Here is a 20,392-nt window from a genome sequence, read left to right on the forward strand (position 1 = left end):
AGGGAGGGAAGGAAGGAAGGAAGGGAGAGAGAGAAGGAGGAAGGAAGGACAGACGAAAGGAAGGAAGGAAAGAAGGAAGGAAGGAAGGAAGGAAGGAAGGAAGGAAGGAAGGAAGGAAGGAAGGGAGAGAGGGAAGGAGGAAGGAAGGACAGACAAAAGGGAGGAAGGAGGGAAGGAAGGAAGGAGGGAAGGAAGGAAGGAAGGAAGGAAGGAAGGAAGGAAGGAAGGGAGAGAGGGAAGGAGGAAGATAGGACAGATGAAAGGGAGGAAGGAGGGAAGAAAGGAAGGGAGAGAGAGGGAGGAAGGAGGAAGGAAGGAAGGAGGAAGGAAGGAAGGAAGGAAGGAAGGGGGAGAGAGTGAAGGAGGGAGGAAGGAAGGAAGGAAGGAAGGAAGGAAGGAGAAGGGAGAGAAGGTGGCAAAGAAGGGAGAGCAAGAGGAAAGGAAGAGGAGGAAAAGAAGGGAGAGCAGGAGCAGAGGAAGGAGGAAGAGAAGAAAAAAGAGAAGGGGAGTAGAAGAAAAAGAGAAGGAAGGAAGAAGGAGGCGGAGGAAGGGAAGAAGGGGGAAAAGGAGGAGGAGGAGGGAAGTAATGGGGGTAGGGGGAGAAGATGATGAAGAAGGGAGAGAAATGGGAGAAGAAAAGGATGGAGGAAAAAGGAAGGGAAGAAAGAAGTACATACATATTCTGGGTCCTTGGTATCTGCTGGGGCTTACATCCATGGATGCTTAGGTCTCATTAGATACAATGGTGCAGTAAAATATATATCTTTATATATAATGGCAACAGCAACAACAACAACAACAACAACAACAATTTAAAGATCGAACTGCAAAGACTCTGGCACAAGCCAGTCAAGGTGGTCCCAGTGGTGATTGGTACACTGGGTGCAGTGCCTAAAGACCTTGGTCTGCACTTAAACACAATCGATGCTGACAAAATTACCATCTGCCAGCTGCAGAAGGCCACCTTACTGGGATCTGCACGCATTATTCACTGATACATCACACAGTCCTAGACACTTGGGAAGGGTCCGACGTGTGATCCAATACAACAGCCACCAGAATGTCCGCTGTGGACTCATATTGTTGTGTTTCAAATAATAATAATAATAATCATCATCATCATCATCATTGACAAAATCACGATCTGTCGACTACAAAAGTCCACCTGACCTGGATCTGCGCACATCATTCGAAAATACATCACATAGTCCTAGACGCTTGGAAAGTATTCGACTTGTGTTTTTATGATACGAAGTCCAGCATACAGATCTCATTTGCTGTGACATACTGTGTTTTTGAGTCAATAATAATAATAATAATAATAATAATAATAATAATAATGGTTGCCATAGGTCAGAAATGACTTGAAGACACTCCAGGCAAGATCTTATATGGAGATACAGTCTGCCAAACAATAATAATCAAGGTTTGCTGTATGGAATGTTTTGGTGGGGAATATTCTCAAGTCAAGGATGGTTGAATCCATGGATGTAAAATCTGGAGAGATGGAGAGCTGAGTGTGAACCTTTTCACCTTTCAAAACAGGCAGTCCCTGTTGGGAGGTCAAGACGAGGGGACAGCGGTCAAGACAAGGGAGAAGCCAAGTTGACTGTATTGTCGAAGGCTTTCATGGCTGGAATCACTGGGTTGTTGTAGGTTTTTTGGGCTATATGGCCATGTTCTAGCAGCATTCTCTCCTGACATTTCACCTGCATCTACGGTAAGCATCCACAGAGGTTGAGACATCACAACCTCTGAGGGTGCTTGCCATAGATGCAGGCAAAACGTCAGGAGAGATTGCTTCTAGAACATGGCCATATAGCCCGAAAAAACCTACAACAACCCAGCCAAGTGACTCCTTTCAGCCCTGAAAGGAAGGTAGGAGAGGGTTTGGAGGACCGGCCTTTCCACTTTTCCCTGCCTCCTTCTGAGATTAGCTGGCATTAAAGATGTCAGGACGTCCTCATGCAAGAGCCACGGCCGGGCCATTCCGGACATGCCAGGCTGCCTTCATTGTTTGTGATCCAAAACCTTCCTTTCAAGACCAGACTCCTCAGCAGAGCTTCCCTGCAGAGCAAGTGGCAGCTTTTCTTCGCTTGGTTTGACCCTCAAAGGAAAGTCGCTTTTAACAGATTTGCTGCAGATCAATTAAGATAAATAAGGAGGAATCTGAAAGTGCAGAGGGTTTTTCTATAATCCCAACGGCTTTTGCATTAGTGAATGCATTAGTAATGTGTTTACTGGGATTTGTCCATTAACTGGCTAATGAGTAAAAAGTGTGTGGGGCAGAAACACACGCTTCCTGTGTATTTTTGGGGGGTGCATCTGCACTGTGGAATGAATGCTGTCTGACACCACTTTCCATGGCTCAATGCTGTGACGTTGAAAAAAGAAAAAAAATCTTAATTCTTAAGTCTTCAGGACATCTCAAAGATACTTCTACTGAAGCACTTTCCTATTTATTCTATATATTTTTTTAAAAAACCGTTTATGAGAGGAAACAAACAAGGACATCTAATCACCTCTTAACAAAAGTTTGCTCCAGGCACTGTCAGGCCATTATATGCTAATCTAGGTGGTCAGTTGAAACATTCACACCTAGCTCCAGCAGACAAGAGCCCTTTGTCCCACCCTGGTCATTCCACAGATATGTAAACCCCTTTTCCTAGTTCAAACAGACCTCACTACCTCTGAGGATGCTTGCCATAGATGCAGGCGAAACGTCAGGAGAGAATGCCTCTAGAACATGGCCATATAGCCCGAGAAAATCTACAACAACCCAGTGATTCCGGCCATGAAAGCCTTCGACAATACAACCCTTTATGAGTTACAAAAAGGCTATATTTGGAAGCATTTAACAGGTTCCATTTGTACACCGTGTGTACTTAAGAAAACTACTCCTTGCCAGTTTTATTGTGTTGTCAAAGACGAACATACAGCGTGATCTTATCTGCGTAAAGCCTACTGTACAAGGTAGAAAAACTTCCTCCCAAAACAGGTCGGATCGGGCGAATGGGCACTGTGCCAGTAGCAGGGCAGTGGTGCCCTTTGCGGGCGTGTTGAGCTAATATTTTGAATTAATCTACCACCTGAGGGCCATGTCACTCTCTGGAAACATTCAGTTGTGAGGTCTATAGGCCAAGGCATGTAAAAGGAAACAGATTTAGACTCAGGGAGAACATCTTGAAGACTTGAGGTACATAGAATCATAGAATGTATTTATTTCATATCAAAAGCACTGCATAAATTAGTATGAAACTGATAAAAAATAGATGGAGCACAGGCGGCTAAATATCTTTTGACCAAAAACAGGCAACAGCAACGGCATTGTTCTGTCGCGTGCTGAGCCTGTAAAGAATTTCCTTTAGAACAGGACGTGCAACCTTTGCCCAGCGGGAAGCCAGGGGGCCCAAGGAGAAGTTCTCAGAGGTTTTCCACCACAAATGATCTTTAGATGGCTTGTGAAGTATAACAAAGTCTTTTATTAATGAACAATCAAACAGAAACTTCTCTTGTCTTCAATAAAGCTAAACAAATTGCTTCCAAGCTTTACGCAACTGGTGGCTTCCTAATCTTGCCTACGAAGGACAGGCAACTGTCTTCAATAACTTCTTCTTTACTTTAAATGGAAAATCCCCTTTTTAACTTCTCCCAGGCTGACTGTAATCTAACCCTTACTGATGTGGGCTCTGCTACCGGGTCGAACTGCGTCTCAAAGCACCGAGTGGACCTACCAGTAAAGGCTTAGATATTCTCCAGCTAGAGTTCTTTGGTCTTTAGGGCTGTTTTCCTGGAAATCTTTGGAGACTCTTAAGACTGTTTCCCCCCAGAAAGTCTTAAGGGTTGAAGCTTTTGTACAGAGGAAGCTTGAACACGTCCTGTACTTTAGCTTTCCTTGCTGAGACTAACTAAAAAATGGCTCCCTTCCCTTCCCTTCCCAATTGACCTGAGCAAGGGGCAGAACCAAAACTTAACGATGATGGACAGGTGACTTGCCCTATGACTGCAACCAAAGGAAGCCACCTATCTGCAGAGTCCCTGAAACCCAGGGCTGCAAGCAAACATTTAGTACAAAGCAAATAAAGTTGGAGCTCCTGGTACAGCCGTACCAGCACAGGCATTGTCTGTAGCCTCCAACAATTCTTCCCCTCTGTACATGAGGCAAGGCATAGTGGACAAGCATACAGATGCGGAGTTGTCTGTTCTGCTCCACAGTTACACAAGGTGTGGGATTCTTTTAGGGAGTGCCATTTTGCCAGGTTGTCTTTTGATCTGCCCACTCTACTTCTGAGTCTGTTCAGGGACGTCCAGGTTGCGCATTCTTGGTTTGCCTATGGAGGAAGACCCTCTCTCGCGGGGAGCCATCCAGTTGGGATTTCCTGGTTTAGCTGCCCAGAGGCTTTTGATTGTTTTGGTTACCCTCCACTGGACACTTTCCAGTTTAGAGTCATTCTCTTTCGAACTGTGTTGCCCTGACACAGTCTTATTCCAGGTGAAGAGGCCTTACCAAAGCAGAAGAGAGAGGCACCATGACATCCCTCAATCTAGGCACTAGATACAACCCAAAACACCACTGGCTTTTTCAGCTGCTGCATCACACTGTTGGTTTATGTTCAACCTGTTCTCCATGAAGACTCCAAGATCTTTCTCACGAGTCGGACTTCACCCATCCTGTATCTGTAAAGCCCTAAACGGTTCGGGCCCCACCTATCTCCGCGATCGCATCTCCTTCTATGAACCAGCATGAGCCCTAAGATCTTCCGGGGAGGCCCTCCTCTCAGTCCCACCTCCGTCACAAGCACGGTTGGTGGGGACGAGAGAGAGGGCCTTCTTGGTGGTGGCCCCCTGCCTCTGGAACGCCCTTCCAAGGGAAGTAAGACAGGCCCCATCCCTCCCCTCCTTTCATAAGAGCTTGAAGACCTGGTGGTTTCAACAAGCCTTTGAAAATGGCCAGTTCTAACTCAGTCTTACACATTGTCGAATACGGCCTTATTCCTCCTACCAATTACCCAGACCATTTCCTTCGGCCCCGGAATGAACAGCCACAAACCCATACCAAGACCAAACTTGGCATGAATACTTCATCTGCCCAAATATGAACACAGATGCAGTTTGGGGGGGGGGGGGGGGGATAGACTTTGTCATTGGGAAGTTGTAGTTCCTGGGATTTATGGTTCCCCCCACAATCAAAGAGCATTTTGAACCCCACCAACAACAGAATTGGGCCAAACCTCCCACACAGAACCCCCATGACCAACAGAAAATACTGTCTTTCCTGGTGGTCCTTGGTGACCCTTCTGACCAGCAACCAGTCAGTTACATTACATTTCTAACAGAACAAAGCAAACAAACAGACAAAATACAAAAATACAAAATACAGAATACAAAATTTGTGAGTTTGGTAGTTGATTAAATGTCCTTTGACCAGTATCTGGCCACTTGGAGTGCCTCTGGTGTTACTATAAGAAGGTCCTCCATTGTACATCATGTGGCAGGGCTCAGGGTGCATTGCAGCAGGTGGTCAGTGGTTTGCTCTTCTCCACACTCACATGTCGTGGATTCCACTTTGTAGCCCCATTTCTGAAGGATGGCTCTGCATCTTGTGGTGCCAGAGCGCAGTCTGTTCAGCGCCTTCCAAGTCACCCAGTCCTCTGTGTGCCCAGGGGGAAGTCTCTCATTCAGTATCAGCCATTGGTTGAGGTTCTGGGTTTGAGTCTGCCAGGTTTGGACTCTCGCTTGCTGAGGTGTTCCAGCAAGTGTCTCTGTAGATCTTAGAAAACTATTTCTAGATTTAAGTCATTGACGTGCTGGCTGATACCCAAACAGGGGATGAGCTGGAGATGTCTCTGCCTTGGTCCTTTCACTATTGGCTGCTACTTCCCGGCGGATGTCAGGTGGTGCAATAACGACTAAGCAGTGTAATTTCTCCAGTGGTGTAGGGTGCAGGCACCCTGTGATAATGTGGCATGTCTCATTAAGAGCCACATCCACTGTTTTAGTGTGGTGAGATGTGTTCCACACTGGGCATGCATACTCAGCAGCAGAGTAGCACAGCGCAAGGGCAGATGTCTTCACTGTATCTGGTTGTGATCCCCAGGTTGTGCCAGTCAGCTTTCGTATGATATTGTTTCTAGCACCCACTTTTTGCTTGATGTTCAGGCAGTGCTTCTTGTAGGTCAGAGCACCATGAAAAATGCTGCCTTAAGGCCATCCAGTCCCTCTCCCTTCACCAGAGCAAGAAAACATGATCAAAGCCCTCCTAACAAAGAACCATCCAACCATAGATATAGACAGATGTATATGATTCACACACACGCACACACATGTATGTATGTATATGACAAATATAGTATTACAGATTTGAAAGGGACTCTTGAAGAAGGACAATTATATGTTGCACAGACTAAGCAAACCAGACAATCTCCACATCAAGAAACAGCAAGAAATACTCTTTTACCTACAAGCATCAAGACATTACATATATTAGAAAGCAACACTTTCTCATTACTTTATTTTCCAGATCACCAGCTGGGCCACAGCAACATATGGCAGGGGACGGCTAGTATCTAAATAAAGAACAACTTTAGCATTTTTCCTTTGGCCTAAAAAGGCAAAACAAAGTATTTAATAGGGCTCCTTCTATAGTAACAACGAGTTTTTTATGAGGTGGGTCAAGGCTGAATCAAAATGGGAAGTGTCTACAGAGGAAACAGGACAGAGAGAGGTTTCGGGGCAACAAAAATACCTTTCTCATAAGAGAATTTTACATGGAAAAAGTTACGAGTAAGAACACAGTCCAAGGAAGTAGAGCAGAGTGTTGGGCCTGGGATGGGCCAACTTGTTTTGGACTTCAACTTGTTTTGGACTTCAACTTGTTTTGGACTTCAACTTCCACAATTCCTAACATTTCTAGAAATTGTGGGAGTTGAAGTCTGAAACACTTGGAGGGCCCAAGTTGGCCCATGCCTGCTCTAAATCGACCATTTCTCTGTGCGAGCCTCCACCGATTTGACCAGTCCTTCTCCCAAGACCTCAAAGTCTTCCAAGATGGCCTCCACGTTGGGAACAGTCATTGGATCGGTGCTGATTGAGGACATCATCCGTCCTCTCATATTGGACACCTGGAAGAGAAGGAACAAATAAGCAAAGGACTTTGGATCAATGTAGGCTTTGCATCTGGGAAACCTCTAGGAAACCTGTTTGTAGATGTCCATCAAGTGGGACTTTGACATCAGTGGCTTTCTCCAGGAGAAGATATTCATGTTCCACAAGCCATGTTGGACGGACAGCCTCCAACATGGCTTGAGGAACTTGAGTATCTTCTCCTGGAGAAAGCCACTGATGTCAAAGTCCCACTTGATGGACATCTAGGAACAGGTTTCCTCCTAAATTGATCCCAAGCTGTGGAATGAACTTTCCATAGAAGGTTAAAACCAGATTTCCCAAGCTGTTGACACCTCTAGTAGATGCCAGAACCATACAAGCACTGGGTGACTCACTTCCAATTTAACTACATTTTATTGGTACAATAATATGTTTAATCTTACACCCATGTCCTTAAATATATGCGTTTTAATGGTCTTATATCTTATCTGTGTATTTTAATTGTGTTGTGCCCAACTCAAACCTTGAAGAGAGGTGGGTAACACATAAGCAAGTCCTCCTCCTTATCATTATCATTGTTGTATTGTCGGAGGCTTTCATGGCCAGAATCACTGGGTTGTTGTAGGTTTTTTTCAGGCTATATGGCCATGTTCTAGAGGCATTCTCTCCTGACGTTTTTCCTGCATCTATGGCAAGCATCCTCAGCATCCGTTGAACTAGGAAAATGGGTTTATATTTCTGTGGAATGACCAGGGTGGGATACAGAACTCTTGTCTGCTGGACCTAGGTCTGAATGTTTCAACTGACCACCTTAGAAAAAAAAGCCAATGGGATTTTGGCCTGCATCAATAGGAGCATAGTGTCTAGATCCAGGGAAGTCATGCTCCCCATGCTCTATTCTGCTTTGGCTAGACCACACCTGGAATATTGTGTCCAATTCTGGGCACCACAATTGAAGAGAGATATTGACAAACTGGAATGTGTCCAGAGGAGGGCGACTCAAATATTCAAGGGTCTGGAGAACAAGCACTATGAGGAGCGGCTTAAGGAGCCGAGCATGTTTAGCCTGAAGAAGAGAAGGCTGAGAGGGGATATGATAGCCATGTATAAATATGTGAGAGAAAGCCATAGGGAGAAGGGAGCAAGCTTGTTTTCTGCTTCCCTGGAGACTAGGACGCGGAACAATGGCTTCAAACCACAAGAAAAGAGATTCCATCTGAACATGAGGAAGAACTTCCTGGCTGTGAGAGCCGTTCAGCAGTGGAACTCTCTACCCCGGTGTGTGGTGGAGGCTCCTTCTTTGGAAGCTTTTAAACAGAGGCTGGATGGCCATCTGTCAGGGGTGATTTGAATGCAATATTCCTGCTTCTTGGCAGAATGGGGTTGGACTGGATGGCCCATGAGGTCTCTTCCAACTCTTTGATTCTATGATCTTCTCTTTGCCAACAGCACTTGAGCAGATGTGCAAGATGCATACAAAACTCTACATAAAAATAGAAAAAATAAAAATTCCTGCCCAACATCATGAGGATTTGTGCTAAAAGTACACGTGGAAGGTGAGGCCTGTCGGTTTGAACTTTAAGCCACCTTCCCAACTAATAATTGCACAAAAAAGTTGAATGTTGGCTGAAATTCCAAAAAAATGCAAACTGGAATGAGCCTAAACTGGGGCTGGAAACCTTCCACTTTGGTGCCAGAGGCGGCATTTATTTATGATCTGTGGGCACACAAAGCCAGGCACATTCCTACACCCTCTTACTCACAAAACTGGTTTTATCCACACCGTCAGGCAGGGATCCAAGGCAAGAACTGCAAAAATGGGCCTTTTTCGGCTTTGGTTTTTGTCCGCTCTGGGTCGGGAGCAGAGCCTGGAGCCCACCCTATCCATTGCCAAGTCTTACCATCCTTGCTGGAGAAAAAGGCTCAGATATAAACTGAAAGCAAAGATGGTGGACCTAGCTAGAGAAGCTTTCCCGAATCCTGTTCCTTCTCTGCAAGGGCTGCAGGGAGAACATCCGTTTTATGGAATCCCCCCCCCCCCCCCATCTCTGATCTCTGAGAACCTGCTGTTTGCTGTTCTGCATGGAGAAGGTGAAAGAAGGCAAGCAGATAAGGACCAGGCAGCCCTTCACTTTGGCACCTTGCCCTAATATCTCACCTGCAAAGAGGCTAAAGGGGGGGGGGGGGGGAGTTCCCCAAAAGGTTCCTCTCTTGTTACACAGAATAGCAGATCTTTATCTGTGATCCACAGACCCCTGTGAGATCAAGATGTCCTTACAGGAGAGGAAGGAAGGGGGAAGAAAGAGAAAGGGAAGGAAGGAAGGAAGGAAGGAAGGAAGGAAGGAAGGAGGCAAGGAGGGAGAGAGGGAAGAAAGAGAGAGGGAAGAGAGGAAGGAAGGAAGGAAGGAGAGAGAGAGAAGGAAAGGGAGGGAGGGGGAGGGAGGGAGAGAGAAGGAAGGAAGGAAAGAAGGAAGGAAGGAAAAGAGGGAGAAGAGGAGAGGGAGAGAAGGAAGGAGAGAGAGAGAAGGAAGTAATTAAGGAAGGAGAGATGAAAGCACAGAAGGAAGGAGAGAGAAGGGAGGGAAGGGAGGAAGAAGTGAAGGAAGGGAGGAGATAGAGAAGAGAGGGGAGGGAGGGAGGGAGGGAGGGAGGGGAGGAAAAGAAGGAGAGACGGAGGGAGAAGGAAGGAACAGAGGGAGAAGGGGAGAAGGAGGGAAGGAAGGAGAGAGAGAGAGAGAGAAGGAAGTAATTAAGGAAGGAGGAATCGAAGGACAGGGAAGGAGAGAGAGAGAAGGGAGAGAGAGAGAAGGGAGGGAGGGAGGAGAGGAAGAAGAGAAGGAAGGGAGGAGAGAGAAAAGAGAGAAGGGTGGGAGGAAGGGAGGAAGGAAAGAAGGAGAAAGAGTAAAGCACTGAAAGAGAGAGGGAGGGAGGGAGGGAGGGAGGGAGGGGAGGGAAGGAAGGAAGGAAGGAAGGAAGAAAGGAGAGGGAAAAGGGAGAGAGGGAGGGATGGAAGGAGAGAGAGAGAAGGAAGTAATTAAGAAATGAGGGAAGGCAGGCCAGAAGAAAGGAGAGAAAGAGAAGGGAGGGAAGGAAGGGATGGAGGAAGAAGAGAAGGAAGGAAGGAGAGAAGAAAGGGAGGGAAGGAGGGAGGGAGGAGAAAGAGTAAAGCAATGAAAAAGGGAGGGAGAGAGGGAGGCAGGGAAGGGAAGGGAAGGGAAGGGAAGGGAAGGGAAGGGAAGGGAAGGGAAGGGAAGGGAAGGGAAGGGAAGGGAAAGAAGGAAGGAAGGAAGGAAGGAAGGAAGGAAGGAAGGAAGGAAGGAAGGAAGGAGAGAGGGAGGGAGGGAAAACAAAAGGAAGAAGGGAGAGACGGAGGGTGGGGGGGGGGGGGAAGAATAAAGAGAATGGAAGAAATGGGGACGGAGGGAGGAAAATTGTGTCCAAATTTGAAGACACTTGAGGAACACCTTTAACAAAATACACTCTAGGGTTTTAGATCTTGAATTACATCTTGATCATGTGCAGCAGCAAAAGAGGGACAACAGTAAAGGGAAGGTTAAGAACTGCTGGTGTAGATATATTCAATCCAGCAACAAGGACTTCCGCACAGTGACCCATCCAGGTTTTAGGCTGCTTGCACTCCACAGCTCTTTACCTCCTGCCCTACACAACTCTCATCAAGTTGGAATTCCTGGGCAGGAGCCATTTCCTCGTAGCTGGACCTATGCAACTGGAGGGCCTCCAAATCCCAAGACCCAAGTCTCACCTTGAAAGGCTGCGGCTCAAAGGCGGACGGCTTCCAGAGGACCCCGATGACCTCTCCTCCATACTTGTCATAGAAAAACAGAGCAAACTCACTGAAGGCTTCCTGGAATGAACAGAGATTTACCGAGCGTTACCAAGGTCAAGTTTGGCTACCAAGTTTAATCAAAACAGACATCACAGTCATCTCAGAATCAACTAGAACTTTGGCAGATGTTAAGAATCCAGGACTCTTCAGGTGCCAATAGATACTTTCCTCTAATAAGTTTGCCACGTACGCTCCACTTTAGGACAGAAATCCCAATTAATTTTAATTGCCAGGGACAGAATATGCAATGACACTGCTGCTTTCCCCAAGCTCTGCATCAATGAGACTTCAAAATTATGACCTAAACAGAAAGGCTACAGAGGTGTTCTCTCTAGGTATCATCTCTAGGTCCTCCAGCAAGTCACTATGGTATATTTCCATTGGAAGTTGACCACAGAGTTGTGCAGGAAGACCTAGAAAATTAATAATAATAATAATAAACCTTTATTTGTACCCCGCTACCATCTCCCGAAGGACTCGGTGCAGCTTACATGAGGCCGAGCCCAAAAAACAACAATAAAACAACAACAATAATACAGCAAAAATAAAGTAAAAACAAACAATAACATTAACAACATGCAATGATGCAGTTAAAAACAATGGCCGGGCCAAATGTAATAATTACAATTAAAATTAAAAGAGCTGAGCATGTCAGGTGGGGTGTTTGAAGTGGGGTGGGCATGCAGATATCCTAGATCTACTAGCATTATGTCCCAAGTGCGTTGGGACATAATGCTAGGAGTTTCCCTATTCTGGAAAGGCACACTGGAACATCCATGTTTTCAAGCTCCTCCTAAAGATTGCTAGCGATGAGGCCTGCATGATGTCCTTAGGGAGAGAGTTCCAGAGTCGAGGGGCCACTACCGAGAAGGCCCTATCCCTCGTCCCCACCAATCGCGCCTGCGATGCCGGTGGGATCGCGAGCAGGGCCTCTCAGGATGACCGAAGTGAACGCGTGGGTTCATAAACGGAGATGCGGTCACGCAGATAGGCAGGTCTCAAACCGTTCAGGGCTTTGTAGGTAAGCACCTGCACCTTGAATTGGGTTCGGTAGGTAAACGGCAGCCAATTGGCTCCTTAAACAGGAGGGCTGACCTCTCTCTGTAAGGAGCACCAGTTAACATTCTGGCCGCCGCTTGTTGAACCAATTGAAATTTCCGGGCCGTTTTCAAGGGCAGCCCCACGTAGAATGCATTACAGTAGTCCAATCTGGAAGTGACTAAGGCGTGAACCATCCTGGCCAGATCAGCGTTCCCGAGATACAGTCGCAGTTGGCACACAAGTCTTAATTGTGCGAAGGCCCTCCCAGCCACCGCCGACACCTGAATTTCAAGCGACAGTGATGAGTCCAGGAGGACACCCAAACTGCAGACCTGTGACTTCAGGGGGAGTGTAACCCCGTCCAGCACAGGTTGCCACCTTATACCCCGATCCGGTTTACGATCGACCAGGAGGACCTCTGTCTTGTCGGGATTGATCTTCAGCTTGTTCTTCCTCATCCAGATAGCCACAGCGGTCAGAAACCCGTCCAGCATCTGAGGGGCTTCCTTGGAGTTAGGTGGAAAAGAGTAGTAGAGTTGCGTGTCATCTGCGTAGAGATGGCAACCAACTCCAAAACTCCAGATGACCTCTCCCAGTGGTTTCATGTAGATGTTAAAAAGTATGGGAGACAGAATGGACAAAATTCCTAATGTTTAGTTCGTATTTCTTTTCTTGGAATCCATTGGCTCCTGGTCTTCTTCTAAGGAACATGGCATCTCTTCAGATACTTAAAGATGGCTCTCTTCAAGCTAAACACACCCAACTATCTCAGAAGGTTTGTTTCCAAGACAAACAACCTATCCTACAACTAAGTGCCGTCATTCCACTTTCAATATTGCTATGAAACAAAAAAAACAAATATTTACTTGTGCGCATAAGCTTCAAAGCTAATTTGCTAATATATTAATTTGGAGAGGAACATGTTAGGAATAGTTCGATTAAATTAAAAAAACAATTGCAGCAACTCAATATAGTGAACGGCTCCTCCCATATTAATGCAGTTAATTAAAAGAATGCGAAACATTAAATGAAATTTGATATTATTACTGTGTCATGATTTATATGTATATACATATTCATATCATACACACACATTGGTTGCTGTTGTTGTGTGCCTCCAAACATTGAGTCATGTCAGTTAAAGTGTAGATGCGCCCTTAACTTTTCCTAAAACGAATAATCAAATCACCAGCACACGTTGACCTTGTAAAACTACAGCTCCCAGGATTCCACAGCACTGAGCCATGGCATTTAAAGCAGTGTCAAACTGAATTAACTCTGCAGTGTAGACACACCCAGAGTCTCCTTGAGTTGAAGCTGACTTGACATTGGGAGCAACAACACATTCATATGCAATTACCCACTGACCTGTGATGTGCAGATGGGGCAGCACCTCGCTAGCTCTAAATGTGGCATGAACCACACTGGGCAAGTATAGCAAAAGCTGGCGTTCTTGCATTCCTTCCTTCCCTGAAGGTGGAACAAACGCCTGGAGCCAAAACTCATCATGCCGTCGCTTCATTAGGCTTTGGCCTTTTGCTCCCAGGAGGAAACGAAGAGTGGACTAAAGTGGTGTTTATCCTGGCGCTCCACCTGAGAGATGCTCACCTGAAGCCCTACCTGCCTGGGCACATCAGGCCAAGTCAGTCGTTGCTAAAAACCTTTTTAAGCTGAAAAATGCTAAAGGTGGAACAGGCCAACGCCCATGGCTGTCTACATCAAGTCAGCCGTATATGCACCCCGGGTGACCTTTCACACAAGACGCAAAACAAAACTATCAGGTGAGCAAATACTAGCCCTCCCAATGTCACTGGACTGCAACTCCCAGCACTCCTCATCAGACATACATTATGCTGACCAGGGCAAATGGGAACCGCAGTCCGAATTAAGAGGAGTCATTCTACTCTCTCTTTCTTTCTCCATCTCCTCTCTCTCCCTCCCTCTCCTCTATCCTCCCACCATCTCCCTCCCCCTCTCTTCTCTCTCTATCTCTCTCCATCTTCTCTCCCTCCCTCTCCTTTCTCCATCTTTCTCCATCTCCTCTTTCCTCCCTCCCTCCCTCTCTCCTCTCTCCCTCCCTCTCTCCATCTTCTCTCCTTTCTCCATTTTTCTCCATCTCCTCTCTCCTCCCATCTCCTCTCCTCTCTCCCTCTCCTCTCTCTCTATCTCTCTCCATCTTCTCTCCCTCCCTCTCCTTTCTCCATCTTTCTCCATCTCCTCTCTCCTCCCTCCCTCTCTCCTCTCTCCCTCCCTCTCTCCATCTTCTCTCCTTTCTCCATCTTTCTCCATCTCCTCTCTCCTCCCATCTCCTCTCCTCTCTCTCTCCTCTCTCTCTATCTCTCTCCATCTTCTCTCCCTCCCTCTCCTTTCTCCATCTTTCTCCATCTCCTCTCTCCTCCCTCCCTCTCTCCTCTCTCCCTCCCTCTCTCCATCTTCTCTCCTTTCTCCGTCTTTCTCCATCTCCTCTCTCCTCCCATCTCCTCTCCTCTCTCTCTCCTCTCTCTCTATCTCTCTCCATCTTCTCTCCCTCCCTCTCCTTTCTCCATCTTTCTCCATCTCCTCTCTCCTCCCACCCTTCTCCTCTCTCCCTCTCCCTCCCTCTCCTCTCTCTCCCTCTTTCTCTCCCCCTCCCCCTCTCCTCTCTCCCTCTCCTCTATCTCTCCATCTCTCTCCCTCCCTCTCCCCTCTCTCTCTCCCTCTCTCTTCCTCCCTATCCTTTCTCGATCTTTCTCCATCTCCTCTTTCTCTCCCTCCCTCTCTCCTCTCTCCCTCCCTCTCTCCATCTTCTCTCCTTTCTCCATTTTTCTCCATCTCCTCTCTCCTCCCATCTCCTCTCCTCTCTCCCTCTCCTCTCTCTCTATCTCTCTCCATCTTCTCTCCCTCCCTCTCCTTTCTCCATCTTTCTCCATCTCCTCTCTCCTCCCTCCCTCTCTCCTCTCTCCCTCCCTCTCTCCATCTTCTCTCCTTTCTCCATCTTTCTCCATCTCCTCTCTCCTCCCATCTCCTCTCCTCTCTCTCTCCTCTCTCTCTATCTCTCTCCATCTTCTCTCCCTCCCTCTCCTTTCTCCATCTTTCTCCATCTCCTCTCTCCTCCCTCCCTCTCTCCTCTCTCCCTCCCTCTCTCCATCTTCTCTCCTTTCTCCGTCTTTCTCCATCTCCTCTCTCCTCCCATCTCCTCTCCTCTCTCTCTCCTCTCTCTCTATCTCTCTCCATCTTCTCTCCCTCCCTCTCCTTTCTCCATCTTTCTCCATCTCCTCTCTCCTCCCACCCTTCTCCTCTCTCCCTCTCCCTCCCTCTCCTCTCTCTCCCTCTTTCTCTCCCCCTCCCCCTCTCCTCTCTCCCTCTCCTCTCTCTCTCCATCTCTCTCCCTCCCTCTCCCCCCTCTCTCTCCCTCTCTCTTCCTCCCTATCCTTTCTCGATCTTTCTCCATCTCCTCTTTCTCTCCCTCCCCCTCTCCTCTCTCCCTCTCCTCTCTGTCCCTCTTTCTCTCTCCCTCCCTCTCTCCATCTTCTCTCCCTCCCTCTCCTTTCTCTATCTCCTCTCCTCCCACCCCGTCTCCTCTCTCTCCCTTTTTCTCTCTCCTCTCTCCCTCTTTCTCTCTCCCTCCCTCTCTCTCCACCTTCTCCCCCTCCCTCTCCTTTCTCCATCTTTATCCATCTCCTCTCTCCCTCCCTCCCATCTCTTTCCCTACCTCTCTCCCTCCCTTCCCCTCTCTCCATCTCCCCCTCTCCCTTCCCTTTCCCCTTTCCCTCTCTCCCTCTTTCACTCTTCCTTCCTCTCTCCAAAAACGGGAAACATGAATTGATATTCTTGAACTGCAACTCCCATCAGGCCCAGCAAGCACAGCCAATAGTGAGGAACGCTGGGAGTTATCAACAACATCCAGAAGGCTCGTGATTTCAACCCAAGTTAGAACAAACATGCCATCTTGGAATCGTCCAAATCAGTTGGGTCTACTAAGGCCACCATCCACCTCCAGCAAACACGGTGGTGGGACGTGCATGTTGAGAGTCATAATCCAACAAATCTACAGGGTCCAGGTTGATGATGATATCTCCCATAGGTTACGCAACAGGGCTTCCCTCATGATCCCTGGACTAGAGGGCCACTATGGATCTCCCAGGCTTCCCAGAGGCAAAAGCCTGTATGAGGCTGACCTTAAAGGGTCTAGGGTCAGGTCCACCCTAAGGACATGTGGTTATGGGCACTCCCTGTTCCAGTCATAAGGAACAAAGAGACAAGCATCCAGCCTTGGAGTTTTACTTTTGGTGCTGACCAGTTCACTCAATTTCAAGACAGGAGGAATGACCTGTTGGCAAGGATGAGGAGTTAGAGAAGGATGCTACGGGAGAAGAATAACCTTAGGGCTAGAAGGCATGATTATCAAGTTTGCAGACGACACCAAATTGGGAGGGAGAGCCAAGACTCCAGAGGACAGGAGCAGGATTCAAAACAATCTTGACAGATTAGAGAGATGATGGGCCAAAACTAAAAAAATGAAGTGCAACGGGGACAAATACAAGATACTCCACTTTGGCAGAAAAAATGAAATGCAAAGATACAGAATGGGGGACAATGCCTGGCTCGAGAGCAGTACGTGTGAAAAAGATCTTGGAGTCCTCGTGGACAACAAGTAAACATGAGCCAACAATGTGATGAGACGGCAAAAAAAGCCAATGGGATTTTGGCCTGCATCAATAGGAGCATAGTGTCTAGATCCAGGGAAGTAATGCTCCCTATGCTCTATTCTGCTTTGGTTAGACCACACCTGGAATATTGTGTCCAATTCTGGGCACCACAATTCAAGAGAGATATTGACAAGCTGGAATGTGTCCAGAGGAGGGCGACTCAAATGATCAAGGGTCTGGAGAACAAGCCCTATGAGGAGCGGCTTAAGGAGCTGGGCATGTTTAGCCTGAAGAAGAGAAGGCTGAGAGATGATAGCCACGTATAAATATGTGAGAGGAAGCCACAGGGATGAGGGAGCAAGCTTGTTTTCTGCTTCCTTGGAGACAATTATTATTATTATTATTATTATTATTATTATTATTATTAACTTTATTTGTACCCCGCTAGCATCTCCCGAAGGACTCGATGCGGCTTACACAGGCCGAAGCCTCAAAACACAATACAGTAAAACATAACACGACAGTAGAAAACACAGCAAATCAATAGTTAAGCAAGCAATAACGACAATAACAATACATCATGACACTTTAAAACTGGGCCGGCCAGCGCAATGGGGTACAGGGTTAAAAGTACTGGAGTGGCGGGAGGAGCATAGGAATAAAATAGTACGGTGTGCAGTAATGTTAATTGTGCTAAAGTGCTTCTAGGACTTGGGTGGGGATTCCTAATCTGAGAAGGCACATCGGAACAGCCAAGTTTTTAGGTTCTTTCTGAAAGCTGCTAAAGTAGGGGCCTGGCGAAGATCTTTTGGAAGGGCATTCCAAAGTCGGGGGGCTGCCACAGAAAAGGCCCTGTCTCGTGTCCCCACCAAGTGCGCTTGCGACGTGGGTGGGATCACGAGCAGGGCCTCCCCAGATGACCGGAGCGAGCGTGTGGGTTCGTAGATGGAGATGCGGTCACGCAGGTAGGGTGGTCCCAAACCGTTCAGGGCTTTGTAGGTGAGCACCTGCACCTTGAATTGGGCTCGGAAAATAAATGGCAGCCAGTGGAGCTCCTTAAACAGAGGGGTTGACCTCTCTCTGTAATGAGCCCCAGTTAGCATCCTGGCTGCTGCCCGCTGGACCAGTTGGAGTTTCCGAGCCGTCTTCAAGGGCAGCCCCACGTAGAGCGCATTGCAGTAATCCATTCTAGAGGTGACCAAGGCATGGACCACCCCGGCCAGATCAGCCTTCGCGAGGTACGGTCGCAGCTGGCGCAAAGTCTCAATTGACAAGGACGCAATGGAACAATAGCTTCAAACTAGAAGAGAGGAGATTCCATCTGAACATGAGGAAGGACTTCCTGACTGTGAGAGCCGTTCAGCAGTGGAACTCTCTGCCCTGGAGTGTGGTGGAGGCTCCTTCTTTGGAAGCTTTTAAACAGCGGCTGGATGGCCATCTGTCAGGGGTGATTTGAATGCAATATTCCTGCTTCTTGGCAGAATGGAGTTGGACTGGATGGCCCATGAGGTCTCTTCCAACTCTTTGATTCTATGATTCTATGAATGAACATGCCATCTTGGAATCGTCCAAATCAGTTGCCACCATCTACCTCCAGTAAACACAATGGTGGGATGTGCATGGTGAGAGTTGTAGTCCAACAAATCTGTTTGGTCCAGGTTGATGATATCTCCCATAGGTTACGCAACAGGGCTTCCCTCATGATCCCTGGACTAGAGGGCCACCATGTATCTCCCAGGCTTCCCAGAGGCAAGAGTCTGTATGGAGCTGACCTTAAAAGGTCTAGGGTCAGGTCCACCCTAAGGACATGTGGTTATGGGCACTCCCTGTTCCAGCCATAAGGAACAAAGAGGTAAGCATCAGGTCTTGGAGTTTTAGATGGGAGAAATGACCTGTTGGCAAGGATGAGGAGTTAGAGAAGGATGCTACGGGAGAAGTATAACCTTATCTTTGCCAATCAATCAGAGCAGGTAGAGACCTTAACTTAAAAGGGTGGAAATGGGCAGTGATGGCGGTAGAAGTCAGAGTCATTCTGGGACTACAGATCCCAGGGGTCCCCAGTAGGCAGAGCCATTTTGCATTATTGTTGCTGTGTGCACTGAAGTCATAGAATTATAGTTGGAAGAGACCTCATGGGCCATCCAGTCCAACCCCCTGCCAAGAAGGAGGAATACTGCATTCAAATCACCCCTGACAGATGGCCATCCAGCCTCTGTTTCAAAGCTTCCAAAGAAGGAGCCTCCACCACACTCCGGGGCAGAGAGTTCCACTGCTGAACGGCTCTCACAGTCAGGAAGTTCTTCCTCATGTTCAGATGGAATCTCCTCTCTTGTAGTTTGAAGCCATTGTTCCTTGTCCTAATCTTCATGGAAGCAGTAAACAAGCTTGCTCCCTCCTCCCTGTGGCTTTCTCTCACATATTTATACATGGCTATCATATCATTTATGACTTATGGCGATCCTAAGCTGAACCTATTGCAAGGTCATCCAAGAATAATCAAATCTGCAGAAATTAAGCCTCCAAAAGCGAAGGGTTGAGCGTAATGTGCATTTATCAACACCGATATTAGCTAGTGAAATAAATAATGTTATGTAATTCATGGCTTATGTAAGCCGCTGAACACATGAATATCGTTCTTCTCCTGTTTCATTAAACAGCTTTCGACAGACTTATTTTGCTTTCGTGCTTTCAAGACTGTTGTGTTCTCCTTGCTGCTCCCGCCCAACAGAACGCAAGAGAGACATAGGTGTGTGTGTTTTAACATGTGCACTCTTATTTTCTGGTTTTCAAAAGAACCAAATAAGGAAGTGTGTGGAATTTTGCAGGTGATATCTATATTAAATGTTGAACCTAATTTTTTAAATAACAGAATTAAATAAGATTGACTAGTTTTGCAAAAAAGGAAGCCCGTCTCATTTTAAATACTTGTTTTGAAGCAGGGAGGAGGAATGACTAATAGCCAGTGTAGTATTTACGTGAGAGTAAGCAAGTTTGTTTTATGCTGCTACAAACGCTATAACATGAATCATTGGATTCAGATGGCAAGAAAAGGTATTCTTCCTAAACATTAGGGAGCAAAACATCTTTAAGAACTGTTCAGCAGTGGAAAAGACTGCTGAACAGTGCCTTGGATGTTGGTGGGCTCTCCACCTTTGAAGGTTAGATTGTTTAGAGAAGGATTCCTTAAGGAGCTTTGCATTCCTGAATAAGGTCAGCAAAACTGTGGAGCACCCCATAAAATGTACAGAGAAAACCAGAGACACATCTCAAGCTGCTCAAGTGAGGGATGCTTCACTGCTTGCAACGAACAAACAGTCCAAGCTGTTTTCGCAGATATTGTAAGTTTTCTATATCCATGGATTCTGTTTCCACAGATTCAACCATCCTCAAGTCTCATTGGAGGTGAAGACAGCTAAACTGAAGCTCTCACACTTTGGACATATAGAATCATAAGAGTTGGAAGAGACCTCATGGGCCATCCAGTCCAACCCCATTCTGCCCTGACAGATGGCCATCCAACCTCTGCTTAAAAGCCTCCAAAGAAGGAGCCTCCAACACACTCTAGGGCAGAGAGTTCCACTGCTGAACAACTCTAACAGTCAGGAACCTCTTCCTCATGTTCAGGTGGAATCTCCTTTCTTTCCTGTAGTTTGAAACCATTGTTCGATTGCATCCTAGTCTCCAGGGCATCTGAAAACAAGCTTGCTCCCTCCTCTCTATGACTTCCCCTCACCTCTTGATACATGGCCATCATGAGATGACATTACTTGCT

General features: G+C 47.0%; 1 protein-coding gene across 2 annotated transcripts in view; it reads right to left on the reverse strand.

The window, feature by feature from the left end:
• Positions 1 to 6,483: 6,483 nt before the first annotated feature.
• Positions 6,484 to 20,392, reverse strand: part of NOL6 (nucleolar protein 6) — a 105,068-nt gene continuing 91,159 nt past the window's right edge. For both annotated transcript variants that reach the window (XM_067464679.1, XM_067464678.1), the window contains exons 25-26: positions 10,868 to 10,969; positions 6,484 to 7,121 (exon numbers count right to left, since the gene is read on the reverse strand). In XM_067464679.1, the coding sequence (XP_067320780.1) occupies positions 6,972 to 7,121; positions 10,868 to 10,969 (252 nt within the window). In that variant the 3' untranslated portion in view covers positions 6,484 to 6,971. The remainder of the gene's footprint in view (positions 7,122 to 10,867; positions 10,970 to 20,392) is intronic.

Source organism: Anolis sagrei, chromosome 2, assembly GCF_037176765.1.
Source record: "Anolis sagrei isolate rAnoSag1 chromosome 2, rAnoSag1.mat, whole genome shotgun sequence".
In the NCBI taxonomy this organism is placed as follows: domain Eukaryota; kingdom Metazoa; phylum Chordata; class Lepidosauria; order Squamata; family Dactyloidae; genus Anolis; species Anolis sagrei.